Source organism: Curcuma longa, chromosome 5 (genome assembly GCF_044706935.1).
Source record: "Curcuma longa cultivar G26 ecotype Majalengka, Jawa Barat chromosome 5, ITB_CL_G26_1.1, whole genome shotgun sequence".
In the NCBI taxonomy this organism is placed as follows: domain Eukaryota; kingdom Viridiplantae; phylum Streptophyta; class Magnoliopsida; order Zingiberales; family Zingiberaceae; genus Curcuma; species Curcuma longa.
In genome coordinates this window covers 10883932-10896340 of record NC_133865.1, presented here as the reverse complement: position 1 = coordinate 10896340, position 12409 = coordinate 10883932, and the positions used below count along the sequence as shown (strand labels likewise).

The following is a 12409-nucleotide window of genomic DNA, read 5'->3' as shown; positions in this document are numbered from 1 at the left end:
CACTACACCAAATACAAGTCGAGGGAAGCTTTTGCACATATCAGCCCAAAACAATGTCAATTGCTTCAAATTCAAGACATTAGGCAAGATTGGTAGAAGAATTTATTAGATCCGATGAAATTATCATATATCTTCAAAACAATATAATATTATCCACTTTGAGCCCACATCCTTATAGTTTTATTTTTGAACTTTACCTAAAAGATCTCATATCAATACAGATATCTTCATCTTATAATTCCAAGATTATTTCCATACATTTTCAACGTGGGACTTTGATTGTATTCCAACAATCCATTATTCTTTTGTTAAATCCGATAAAATCCATATATATATCTCCAAAATAATATAATATTATCTACTTTGAACCTACACCCTCATGATTTTATTTTTGAACTTTATCCAAAAAGCCTCATACCAATATAGATATCTTTATCTTATAATCCCATGATCTTTTCTATGCATTTCTAATGTGAAACTTTGATTGTATTCCAACAGAACTTCCAAACATCTAGGGGTGCATCGAAAAATGATCTCCTTGTTTAAAGGAGTGGCATTTGGATTTCCGGTAACTTAGACGAAAGATGAAACCTCTAAGTTTTGGACAATTGATTCCGGCGATCTAGCTGCACTCATCCTAGATTTCCTTCTTGCTGTGCTCCAATTGAGTTTGCATCCTGAAAGCTCTTTTGATGATGGTATTTCCTTGTCAAATAGTAGATGCTATGTCTTCCCCGGTTGAGAGCCTCTCAAGTTTCCATAATTTAGTTTCCCCCAATGAATGGGCAATCCCCTCTTCCAGCATGTTTTACAGTGATGTTGTAGACATACCATCACCAACTATTGAGATGTCTCTCTGCAGTTCTTGCAAAGTGAAGCATCATAAAGCAAGAATCAGTTTCCACACACACTGGGAATATACCATAATTTACATTTGAATCATGAACAATATATTGCAATGTAAACCTTTTGCTTAACCTCTGAAAGACAATTATTTATCCAAGCAAAATCAAATAACAAGACAATCATTAAAAATATAGCAAAGCTATAAAATAGCAGAGGCAAACAAATCAAATTCTGCTCCTTGCTCAATGAATTCATCAATGATTTTTTGAGGTTTACTCTTAGTAATGGCTAGTGGTATAGCACTTCGAAGAACAATAAAAAGACCAAGATTTGAATCTTAAATGAGATGAATATCTTGGAAGTCAGCTTCTAGTGTGCATAAGCTATATTCCGAGTTTTCTTAATAGGAATAAAAAATAAAAAAAAAATACTGGAAGCCTCCTTGGGCTAGATGTCCTGTGAAGCACTTTAATTTGCCTTGTCATTGAGTATTTGAATTGGATTATGTTTCCTAAAATTGACAGGTTAGGGTTTCATATTCAGTGGTCATTTCTCATCAATCCAAGCTCGTACAGCTTCTCGTTCTATGTTACTTATACACACAATTCCAGAGGTTTTCAAAAACTAAAATGAACATCCCTAGAGTTCGATATGAGTAATGCTAAAGAATTTTTCTAAGATCACTACCAAAAGTGAGGCAAGACGAAACAACGAGAAACGCCGACGAAATCATTCTACAATCACTAGCAAACTCACGCAAAACCAGAACCATAAAAATATTAGTACAAGTTCGTTGAATCGTGAGGGAAAAAGCGTAGATCCATCCAAAAGCCCGTTTGATTCATTCGTAATGCACGCACGCCGCAAAGGTACCTTGAAGTCGACGGCGAGGTCTTCGTCCGTCGTCAGGGCGGCGACGTCGTAGGCGGCCGCCGGGTTCGCAGCAGAGCGCGTCGGCTAGGGCACTCTTTCTTTCCCGTTCATAAATCTATTTAAATAAAATAGTTCGAAAACATTACATTGAAAAAAAAATTCAATTTAATTATTTTTAAATTTATTTATTAAAATTTTTATCGAGCTCAACTAACTTAACCTTTCTTATTTTTTAAACCTATTTATAAATAATTTTAAATTACAAAAATGTATAAATATGGTATTTTAATAAAAAATTTTAAATAAATTTATTTAACTTTTATATATATATATATATACTACGCGACACCATCGTGCGCGCCCGTGCGCGACCACCAATCCACCATCCATCACACGTGATCGCGCAAATCTGACCGTCGAAAAGTGGGAATGCACAGTGCCGCGACCGCTCCCTCGACCCTCATCGCTTCCAACCATCGTCGCCGCGCAATCCGGCCACTAGACCGGACCCCATCGACGCGCCACTTTCCGGCGCGTCGACCAATCGCCGGATTCCGATCGGATTGTGGCTGGAATCCGGCGCAGCCACTGCCCGCCATGATTCCGACGAATCGCGGCCGATTTCCGACCAAATCGTGGCCAAAATCGACCGCAATTCGCTCACAAATGGCTCGGCACCGCAATCAGCGATTTCCGGCCAAATTCATCAGATTCCGACCACTATCCGATCGGAATCCGGTGCCAGCCGGTGAGTCGTGCGTCGATCGCGTCCGGTCCAGCGGGCGGCGGTGGCCGGACAGCACGGCAACGGCGGCGACAACGGGCGCGGGTCACGGGTGTCGCGTATTTGCTCCATCGCGCAGTATATCAATTTTCTATATATATATATAATTGCTATTGCTTGATGAAGAATTCACGATCTATGTGTGACACCCATGATCCATCGCCGCTGCCGCCATCTTCGCCGTGCCGTCCGGCCATCACCGACCGCCGCCTCGGCCGCGATCAGATTTAATTATACATACTATTAAACGAGTATAAATAAATTTTATCAAATCTAACAAACGAACGATTTAATTATTTACAGCCTCAACCATATTTATCGTCTAAAAGTTTACAAGTGAAGTTTAAAAAGTTCATAAGCTTCATCTACAAGCGAGTTTTCATAGTTTCTTTCCTGCGGGGAAAAAAAAGAGACAGGCGTTGAACCTTGTAGACCACCTCAGATATCGCCATGGGGTACATGGCTTTGCCCTTCCTGGCTGTCGAGAGGCATGTACTGCGCCATGATAGCTCGGATCTCTGAGTCCATGTAACTCTGATGAGCAACAAGGAAGACAACAGTTTAATCGAGAGGGAGAAACAAATTTCTACACAACAAATTCTGAATTTTGGATCTAAGGATGCAGAAATTATGAGCATTTAAGCTCTTGAAGCAATTAACATATCTACGAGTTTATTGAAAGGAGAAATGACTTGTACCCGGATTCTGTATTTGTATACAGCATAAGCTCCAACTCCAGCTATGACTATGCCGAAGAAAATAACCCATAAAAAGCCCCAGCCAACCTCTGTAGAAGCCTTTTGACCTGCATATTAAAAAAAATTCTTTTATGTCGTTTCAAGAAAAAAGTGAAACAGGCATTGGGTGTATTCATCTTCTTCCAAATTACTAGGAGATACGATCCACGTATGGAGATTTGAAAATACATACTTATGCAAGTGTCATGTTCACTGATGTATAGTAAATCGCCGCCGCAGCTGCACTCATAACTACCAAATGTGTTCTTGCATTTGCACCCAGAACATTGGCAAGCTGTCCTGTCCTTGCATTCATCCACATCTGAAACAACACATCGTTGGAAGATTCATAAGCCAATAACAAGAGAAGCATTTAAGGAGATGCATAAATTGCAATTATTAACCCATGTTTAACAAATATAGCTTGAATAGCTAATTTTCACGATTGTATATGTTATAAAATGGTAACAGTTGCAGCCATTCATGAATCCACCTTTGAATTCTCCATTATTTAATAATTTGGAGTTCTTAGATATTAGAACTTCAGGCTAGATTTAGCAAAGTTCACTCAAGTAAATTGTTGCATCTTCTCAGAAAGTGTGCACTATATGCATATTTTGGGACAATGGAAATTCGCAATTGAAGAGTAAATAAAGGAATAGGGACTTGAGTGACTCCCAATAATACACTAAGAATAGATTAGGACTTTATAAGTAAATGAGCTAAAACTACTGATGCTAGTCCCAAGCTCGGATGAAAAAAAAGCTGATTGGATTAGCCCTCGATGGCAAACATTATCTACAACTGTGAACATGAATCTTGGTTCTATTTTTTGAAGTGTTAGGCTGTCACAAGTAAGTGCTGCAAGGGGCCTTGAATATATATTACTAGTTGACCACAAAAGAGTAGGATAAACATGGCTTGATGATGATAAATGAGTTAAAACTGAGTGGAACAGAAAGATGGAATATTAAAAATGCCATTTAACTGCCGACACTGACAAGGCACATTTCATGACATGGAATATAAAAGTAAACAAATCAAGTAACCAGCTCAACAAGTATTAGCTCTAACAATATTTTAAAACCAAACACTACATCCAGTGAAGAAAATACCTTCGCAGTTGATTCCATCCCCCTTAAAGCCTGGTGGGCACTTGCAGCCATCATCCTGCATTTTTGTATAATTAACTGACAAATTCTAGCGAAGGGCAAAAAAAAAATATGAATAACTTGGTCAGTTAACTGACCACACAGGCTGAGTAAGTTCTCCCCTCGTGTTCTTTCTTCCAACATCCTCCATTGTTAATTTCACACCGCCCAGATCCTGATGCTGCGAGAAAAAAGAGGTAACTTCTACATATAATATTTCAGGTGTTATGGGTTCGAGTCATATATATCCTGAGGAGAATGGTCTAATCAAGAATTTAAATAATTGTCAATTTAGGAACAATCAATAGTAGAGAGATTAGGAAAATCCAACTTGAAGCAAACTTCTTCATAAGCAATAGCCTTTCTTGACAGATAACAAGTAGGTGAGATAAATGTATAGGCAACTTGAAGATCATGAAATGCAATTTAGAGCCAAGCATGTTGGAACCTAAGGAAAAGACTTTTTTTAAAAATAAAAACCATTAATATCATCTGGGAGATCTTCTAAGTTCTAACAGTTTATGCTTTTGGAACCTGGTGGCCAAATAAAATCTTCAACATGTTATCAAACCAGAATAAGAGTTCAAATCCTAGCTTGCCCCCTAATACTTAACCCATCTATCTGTGCACAGTTGTTCCATCTTTAGTCTTAGACATCTTTTCTATGAGTTCCACATGTCAAATCAGTAATTGCAAGTTGAATCATAAATATATAATACATAGATACTTTGCTAAGAGTGTTAATTTTGTGACAATTAAAGCTTCAAACCTTTTGATGGACAATATGTTGCAATTCACATTTTGTCTAAAGTGCCAATTTCAGTTGGATGATTGACAGGCCAAACAATTTTTAATAGTCATTCTAGAAGCCCCAAAAGAAGTTATTCCAGCCAAAAATATCAAGACACTTAGATGACAGATCCATTGTAAGTGGCATCCCTTGAATCAAATGGGCTTCATTTTTCAATATGTCACGCCCCACTGACTTCTTTGTTAAACTAAACTCATACCAGGTGGTTTAATACTATCTAACAGTAAAAATGTCACTTTTTTACCTTCACAATGGGTATATCCATCACCAACAAATTTCACACCTTTAACAACAGGGCACTCACAAAGTCTTCCGCGGAAAGTGTCCTGCATGAATTGGAAGGTAAGAGAATATACTGAGAATTAGTTTGCTGGTGTCAGAAGTGAATACCTTGCATGCAGTAATACTAGAGTCCTTATCCTTCCAGCATCCACCATTATTCTCCAGACATTCATTTGTTTGTATGTCTGTGCAGTTAAAACAAATAAAAAATTATTATGATCCCATTCAAAATTTGGTGGCTATTACAGTACGGTAATACCACAGGTAGACAGAGGGAATCATAATACCTTCACTCAAACAAACAGCTGGTTCAGTTGCCTCTTGGAAACCAGCACAAATTGCTTTAAGCACAGCTGTTTTATCCAGCTTGCCTGACAAAACAAAGCAGATAGAGAATGCTCAATGATATTTCAAGAAAATACATGATTAATGACAAGAAACTTGAAATGCATACCTCTGTATTGTCTATTATTAATAACAAGAGTTGGTAAAATTGTAACATCTCCACGGGAATCTTTTCCAATCTAAGAATATCAATCAGATTCAGAGCACAGCAACAATATCAGATAAATAACCATGGAAGGTAACATATAAGATATACTGAAATGATACTAGAAAGGCCCCTACCTGAGCATCTTGTTCTGCTTTAAGCACTGGATTATCTTCATCTGCATCAGGATCTCCTATGCATTTGTTTATTTCCATGAGATTCACACCTGTTCCATTATTTCATATTAGAATGGTCAGAAAAATTTTCAGCACCTTGATGAACAATGAGCCTTACTAATCAACAGACCAAGTAAAAAATTGATGAACTCACCAAGTGATTCAATAACTTTTTCAGCGCAGTCTTTTGTGTACTTCTTATCCTTCATAGGACAACGGATTTCAAAGTCAGTTACATAGTCCCACCACAGCCAAGGCTTTCTACTCTCATTAGCAACCTTAAAGAAACAGACTTGACGCAAATTTTGGATCACAACATCTTTCCCATCGTACCCCTTGCTAAAATCCTGCTCCGGATCGGGCGCACAGTATCTTCCATGATTAATGCATTGGGACTTGCACTGCTTGCTCAAAAGAAAGGCTTCTGGGCAATACCATGTAATGTAATGTGGGGTAAACTGGGTATAACCTTTTTTCTCTAGTATCTGAGCTGCTCCTTTGAAGTTCTTCACAAACTGTATTTGGCTGTCACATTTCGCTCCACATTCATCATTACTGTTTGTCCAAAATTCATATTCCACGCGGTCATCAGGATGCGGTAAAGATTCCCTCCAATCCAAATTGACACTAACCATTTCACCTTCATCAATTGCCTTCTTTAAGCTGTCTCCAAGACTCTTAGTGATAAGTGCCGAGGGAATAGTGATGTTCTCAAGATAGTCCGCCTTGTCACCATCTTCCGCAGGTGTATCCATTGTTATTAAAGGCTCTTCTTTATCATCAGCGACAAGGATAGCTGCAGCTCCAGCCTTCTGTGCATTCCATGCTTTTTCAGTGAAGAAACAATCTGCAAATAACAGTAACATAATTTAGAAGGCATTTGTTAGACCCAAATTCCAGTGATTAAGTTGCTGTTATGATTCACTTTCTGAAGGTTAATCACAGACTGATTAATACATGGCACAACAAAGTAGCAATTAATTTCCTAATCAAAGATTCCATGTCAACCAACCCAAATAGTTGGGACTTATACAGCATGGTGATCGACAAACTTTCATGTAGATTAAGACAAATAGAGCAGAATTATGTATAGAAAAACCAAATCCTATGATATTCTAATATACTTTGGCCTACACGGCCAGTTGAGTGATTTAAGGGTCTTATTCAGTTCACTCATTCAAGCTAAATTAAAAAAAGAATTGGAATTAAAAATAATACATAAGACTCTATTCATTTTGAACCACTGAAAGGATTAGCGTATGCGGATCGGAGACCAAATTTCATTAAGAACAATAACATAAGCAATTTAGAATGGTTTCTTAATTCCATACTTCATCATTAGCTAATATTGTCCATGTACTATGCAGATCATAGAAAGAAAAAAAAGGCAAGCAGCATCACTAAATAAACTTAATGTTAATGACATCAAGACCATGACAACAGACGTTCCTCCAACGGAATATGTTAATGATCCAAAAAACAAACAATTAATACTGAAAACGACACAAAGACGAAGACAGCTATACTCGATCAAAAATTACAAATCTAAACTTAGAGTACTCGTAAAATTATGTTTACTAAAGATAAATTTAATGTCTCACCTCCTCTGTCGACGAGAACAAAGGTGGGGAAGGCTCCAGATTTGGGCTTGAAAGAGATCTCGAATTCCTCGAAGCTCTTGCAAGCCTTCCGGTTAGCCTTTGGATGCGCCACGATGCCTGCCAATGTTCCACCATAATTAGGCACGCCAAAGTTTCCAATAGCGCACTCGTACACGTCTTTCAGCGAATCCGGAGACGTGACCCTCAGGCTGTTCTTCTCCACCACGAACCTTCCCCAACAAGACTCGAAAAGAAGAAACAAAAGCCATATCGGAATCCAGACCTGCTTCGCCCCCATTCTTGCACGAATCTAACCAATTCAAGTATCAATCTTCCGATCGAATTCAATATTGATCAACAATTACCCTAATTTCCAGAAAAAAAAGGAATCTTAACAGTTAAGAAAACCCCACAGAAATCGGATTTTTTTTTTTTTTGCTCGAATACTCAATCCGACGGGGTGAGAGAAATCAAAAAGAAAAAACTTTGGAACAGATGCTTCAAGGCGAGCACAAATAGCCAGGGAACACCCACATGCAAGGCCGAACAGATCGGAGGAGGCCGGGATCCGGGAATCCGACGACGCGAGCAGCGGGAGGGGCCGAATCGGATCTCCTCGCCGGAATTACGGTCTAGAAGAGGCGTCGATCGCGGCGACGAAGCTGCGAAAGTCTCGAGGAGCAGCAGAGAGAACGAGGGAGGCAACGTGTTGCCTTTCGCAGCTTCTACTGCTTTGGAAAGGTTCTCTTTCTCGCTTTGTAGTGTAACAAACAAAATCTCCCGTGGAATTATTTTATTATTATTATTATTATTATTAAAATAAATATTTTTTTTTCATATATAAAAAAATATTAATATTCTATTTAGAATATTTAAAAGTTTATAATAATTAAGACACAAACACAAAATAGTTTATACATAAATTTTTCATCAATTTTTTAGACGTAAAAAAGTATAATGATTACAATTTTTAAGTTTAAAGGCGTTAATCGGTTTGAATGGAAAAATAAATGCAAATTGATTACAATGAAACATAATAAATTTTATTAAAGCCTATAAATGCTGATAGTGATCAAAATTAATAAAGGTATTATGTTAAAGAAGATAAATTATAAATCGAAATGGAATTTCTTTTTATAATAATCGAATTTTTATTTGGATAATTGCCGGCCGTCGAAATGGAGCAGGAGACGGCCCGACCAACTGGGCCCACCTTTTGGCATTGCCTACACGCATGACGGTCCATCACCGCGTTGACACGTATCCGCGTTTGCTTATGTGGAGCTCTCTTATTGGGCAGGCCCTCCACCTCTATTCTCATTGATGCTGTCTGACCCACCGTTGGAGACCGGAAACCAGTGGACACGTGGATTTAATGGATAAGGCACATGGATGGGGTCCGTCCAAATTCCCAATTAATTAAAGGTATTTATTTTGGTAGATTATCCTGTCATGGAGCCTCGTAGTCTCCACCTCTGCACGTGTATTTTATGTTTGCTAATCGATATTAATTATGAATCAATTTGAGCTTATTTTTAATTGAACTGATTTGATGGCTTACTATTTTTATTTTTTTTTGAAAAATAATTTTTCAAATATACAACCAAAAGATCAACATCATAAATTAGACAATACAAGAATGGCCATTCACTCGTACATTAGAACTCGCCCGTCACTATTGTTCGGCCCTCAGCAACAGGTCGTGAATGGCATTACGTGTCCCGTCTAACTCACTCGGAATTTACTATATTTTAGGAACTACTACTTTTGCGGGCACGCAATTATACTGGTAATAATCTGCTGCGAGTGATAACGACGCGGTTAAGCGAAGCGCAATCTGGGCAACCACTCCTGGCAGAGCGCGATCTTTGCAACCTAGCGAGGTTCGACCAGACTCTAATAGGGATGGGTGAGGATGAGGCCCATTAATAGTAAGTGGCGATAGTGACGTGTTAGACTATATGCATGCGGTAGAAAAATCTTTTCTTTACTAATATAGTTAAATTGGCGTTAGCACTCGGCCTTGTCGTCAGAAAGCGCTCTTAGTTCAGTTCGGTAGAACGTGGGTCTCCCCGATGTCGTAGGTTCAAATCCTACAGAGCGTGACAGCCACTACGAGGTCAATGAGGAGAGCTAGGCTCCTAAAAAACTCTGAAAAAATGGCTCCTAAAACTCAGTCTTCAAGACAAGAGGGTTTTCGGGTCTTTATCCGGAGAGGCGAGTTGGGTGCAAGAGATCCTTGAACACTTCATAGTTCAAAAAACAGAAATAAATGAATGCTAGTCGTAAATAGCCCCTTTGGCTATTTTTCTACTCAGCATAGCTGAGGCCTTTATATTATAGTAAGGCGGATTAGAACTTAAATTATTATGAATGTAGGGCCAAAGGGGCTATTTATCTCCTAGCTTGAATGCTACCATGACTTGAGATCTATAAACCAATACACATGGACCTGCACCTTACAAAAAATCTAATCAAAATCCAGAATAATACCTTGATAACGCCTTCAATTTCGTGCCTCCCAATTTTTTTTTTTTAAAATTTTTATTTGTTAATAAGATTGTCTATTTATTTTAAATTTATTTTAATTATGATTCATAAATTTATTTTTAAATACTATTCATAAATACAAATTATATCAAGTTAAATTAGTAAAAAAAAAAATTGAACAAATCCTTTCTATATTACCTAATATATTTTGTATAGATCATAGGATGACATTAACCTATTTATCTATAAAAAATATCCTTTCTATATAAATGAGCAAATCATACAAATCTTTTTTGTATAAGAAAACATCAACAATCATTTTTCTATAATGGCCAATGTCACCTATGATTTTTGTATAAGAAAAATATCAGATCAACTCATTTATAACTGTTACCAATTCAAAAAACTCAATAAGAGCTTTAAAGATCAAACTCCAGTGAAAATGGCAAAAAAAAGAGCCTAGAATAGCACACAAAATAGATCTTTTAAAAATGAATCTGTCTTAGAGTACTTGAGGAGGAGTAAAACCAACAACTAACTACAAAATGATTGAGTTCAGATCAACACACCCTTGATGCAGTGAAAACTCAATAGCAGTCATCAACTCATACAAAGGATACTGATATGACTGAGATATTATTTAACACCTAAGAAATTATCTTTTTCTTTTTCTCAAAGCATGACTGAGAAATTTTAGCAACAGATTAAGTTCATCCATCATCTAAAAGCTACACAAAGGAATTACACACTATTACCACACAATAACAGATAGAGATTGGATTTATTCAGCCTAAATGAAGGAAAACATTAAGAATACAGTTTAAGCATGGAAACTAATCGTGTGATAAAGAAGTACTACATATTTTCATGTGCATAACACTCGACTTCTTTTTTGGTTTTTGGTTTTCTCAAAGTACAACAACAAAGAAACTTCAGCACAGGTCAAGTTCATCCAACATCTCAAGCTAACTGAAAGAGAACATCAAGAATATCACAGTATTGTTAAGCATGGAACTGATCATCTCATACAAAGAAGTACCATATTTTCTTCAAGCATATATACTCTGAATACTCGAGACCCAATAAATTTTCCTTTTTTTTTCCCCTCAAAACACAGCAGCTGAAAAACTTTATGAACATCTAAAAATCATACAAGAAATTCCATAGATGAAAGGAACAAGTCAATAAAGAACAACAACAAGCCATGTTCATCCAAACTATGAGAAAACATCAAGAACATCACATTGTATTGTTAGGAATGGAAACCAATCAAATCATCTCATTCAAAGTGCTACATATTTTCTGGTAGATATTTACTCACACTAATCAACATTCAAGAAAATTCCTTTTTTTTTCAACTGAGAAACTTTAAGAACAGGCCATGTTCATCCAAGAAGAATTTGTTTTTCTTTAAAAGAGCACGACAATTGAGAAACTTTAGCAACAGGTAATGTTCATCCAACATTTAGAAGCCACAAGAGAAATCAACAGTGATGGTGATGGGGGTGATGGTAGTCGTCACCGCGCTCCAAGCCAAGGCACCGTAAGATGGGGTAACATGACACGAATATGCAACTTCCAATTCCTCTAAATACGGAACTCACAAGCAAGCATGGGCAGCAGCAGCAGAACAAGAAGGGATTCTCATATGGGTTGATTCCGTCATGGTGGTGGTGGTGGTGGTGGTGATGGTGACCCATTTGCCTGAAAAACTAGGGCTTTAGTAGAAACCCCCAAAACCAATGTCGAACAACACAATAAAACCCAAAACAGATCATAGACGCACATAGATTTAGATCTATAAGAAAGCACGCCTTAAAGCCCAATAATTTACTGCGAGAAGAAAACATTCCTACCCAAATCCCAATCAAAAGCAGAACGGAGATCGAAATCATGGTTTTAGTAGCAGAAGATGATTATACAAAAAGGGATCATCTATACCTCGTGGGAGTCGAACTCTTTTTCCGATGATTCAAAGAGATGCTGCCGTCGACCCAGAAATGATCTCCAAATCCAACAAGATTGCAGCTTTATAATCCGATTGGAGCACACACGGATTAGGGGCGAAGGAAGGCGAATCGGGAATGGATTCCAATCGAAGCAAGCGACTACAGATCTCGTCGTCGAGTCACGAGTGCCAGCGAAGATCTACGCGTCGTGCGTTGGAT

General features: G+C 37.7%; 1 protein-coding gene and 1 long non-coding RNA gene across 3 annotated transcripts; both read right to left on the bottom strand.

The window, feature by feature from the left end:
• Nucleotides 1-2791: 2791 nt before the first annotated feature.
• On the bottom strand, nucleotides 2792-8484 carry LOC141829245 (vacuolar-sorting receptor 1-like). Of its 2 annotated transcripts, none has more exons than XM_074716671.1 (13): nucleotides 8286-8484; nucleotides 7752-8061; nucleotides 6305-6997; nucleotides 6112-6200; nucleotides 5939-6008; nucleotides 5772-5855; nucleotides 5593-5669; nucleotides 5447-5528; nucleotides 4490-4572; nucleotides 4356-4410; nucleotides 3434-3562; nucleotides 3202-3308; nucleotides 2792-3037 (listed from the first exon to the last, which is right to left on the bottom strand). In XM_074716671.1, the coding sequence occupies exons 2-13, from the start codon at nucleotides 8047-8049 to the stop codon at nucleotides 2942-2944; spliced, it is 1863 nt and encodes a 620-aa protein (XP_074572772.1). In that variant the 5' UTR covers nucleotides 8050-8061; nucleotides 8286-8484; the 3' UTR covers nucleotides 2792-2941. The 2 variants fall into 2 exon arrangements, with proteins under 2 accessions (XP_074572772.1, XP_074572773.1); XM_074716672.1 differs by having other exon boundaries at nucleotides 7752-8050.
• A 3089-nt stretch (nucleotides 8485-11573) lies between these two features.
• LOC141830047 (uncharacterized) lies at nucleotides 11574-12385 on the bottom strand. The gene is made up of 2 exons (XR_012601919.1): nucleotides 12183-12385; nucleotides 11574-11945 (listed from the first exon to the last, which is right to left on the bottom strand). It is a non-coding gene; the product is annotated as an uncharacterized LOC141830047 (long non-coding RNA).
• Nucleotides 12386-12409: the final 24 nt, after the last annotated feature.

Excerpts from the sequence above, each read along its gene's own strand:
- LOC141829245 (XM_074716671.1), bottom strand. The coding sequence starts at position 8,049 with ATGGGGGCGAAGCAGGTCTGGATTCCGATATGGCTTTTGTTTCTTCTT. Across the intron at positions 6,009-6,111 it reads AAGCAGAACAAGATGCTCAG|ATTGGAAAAGATTCCCGTGG; the intron begins GTAGGGGCCTTT and ends TGATATTCTTAG. Across the intron at positions 3,038-3,201 it reads TATACAAATACAGAATCCGG|AGTTACATGGACTCAGAGAT; the intron begins GTACAAGTCATT and ends GTTGCTCATCAG.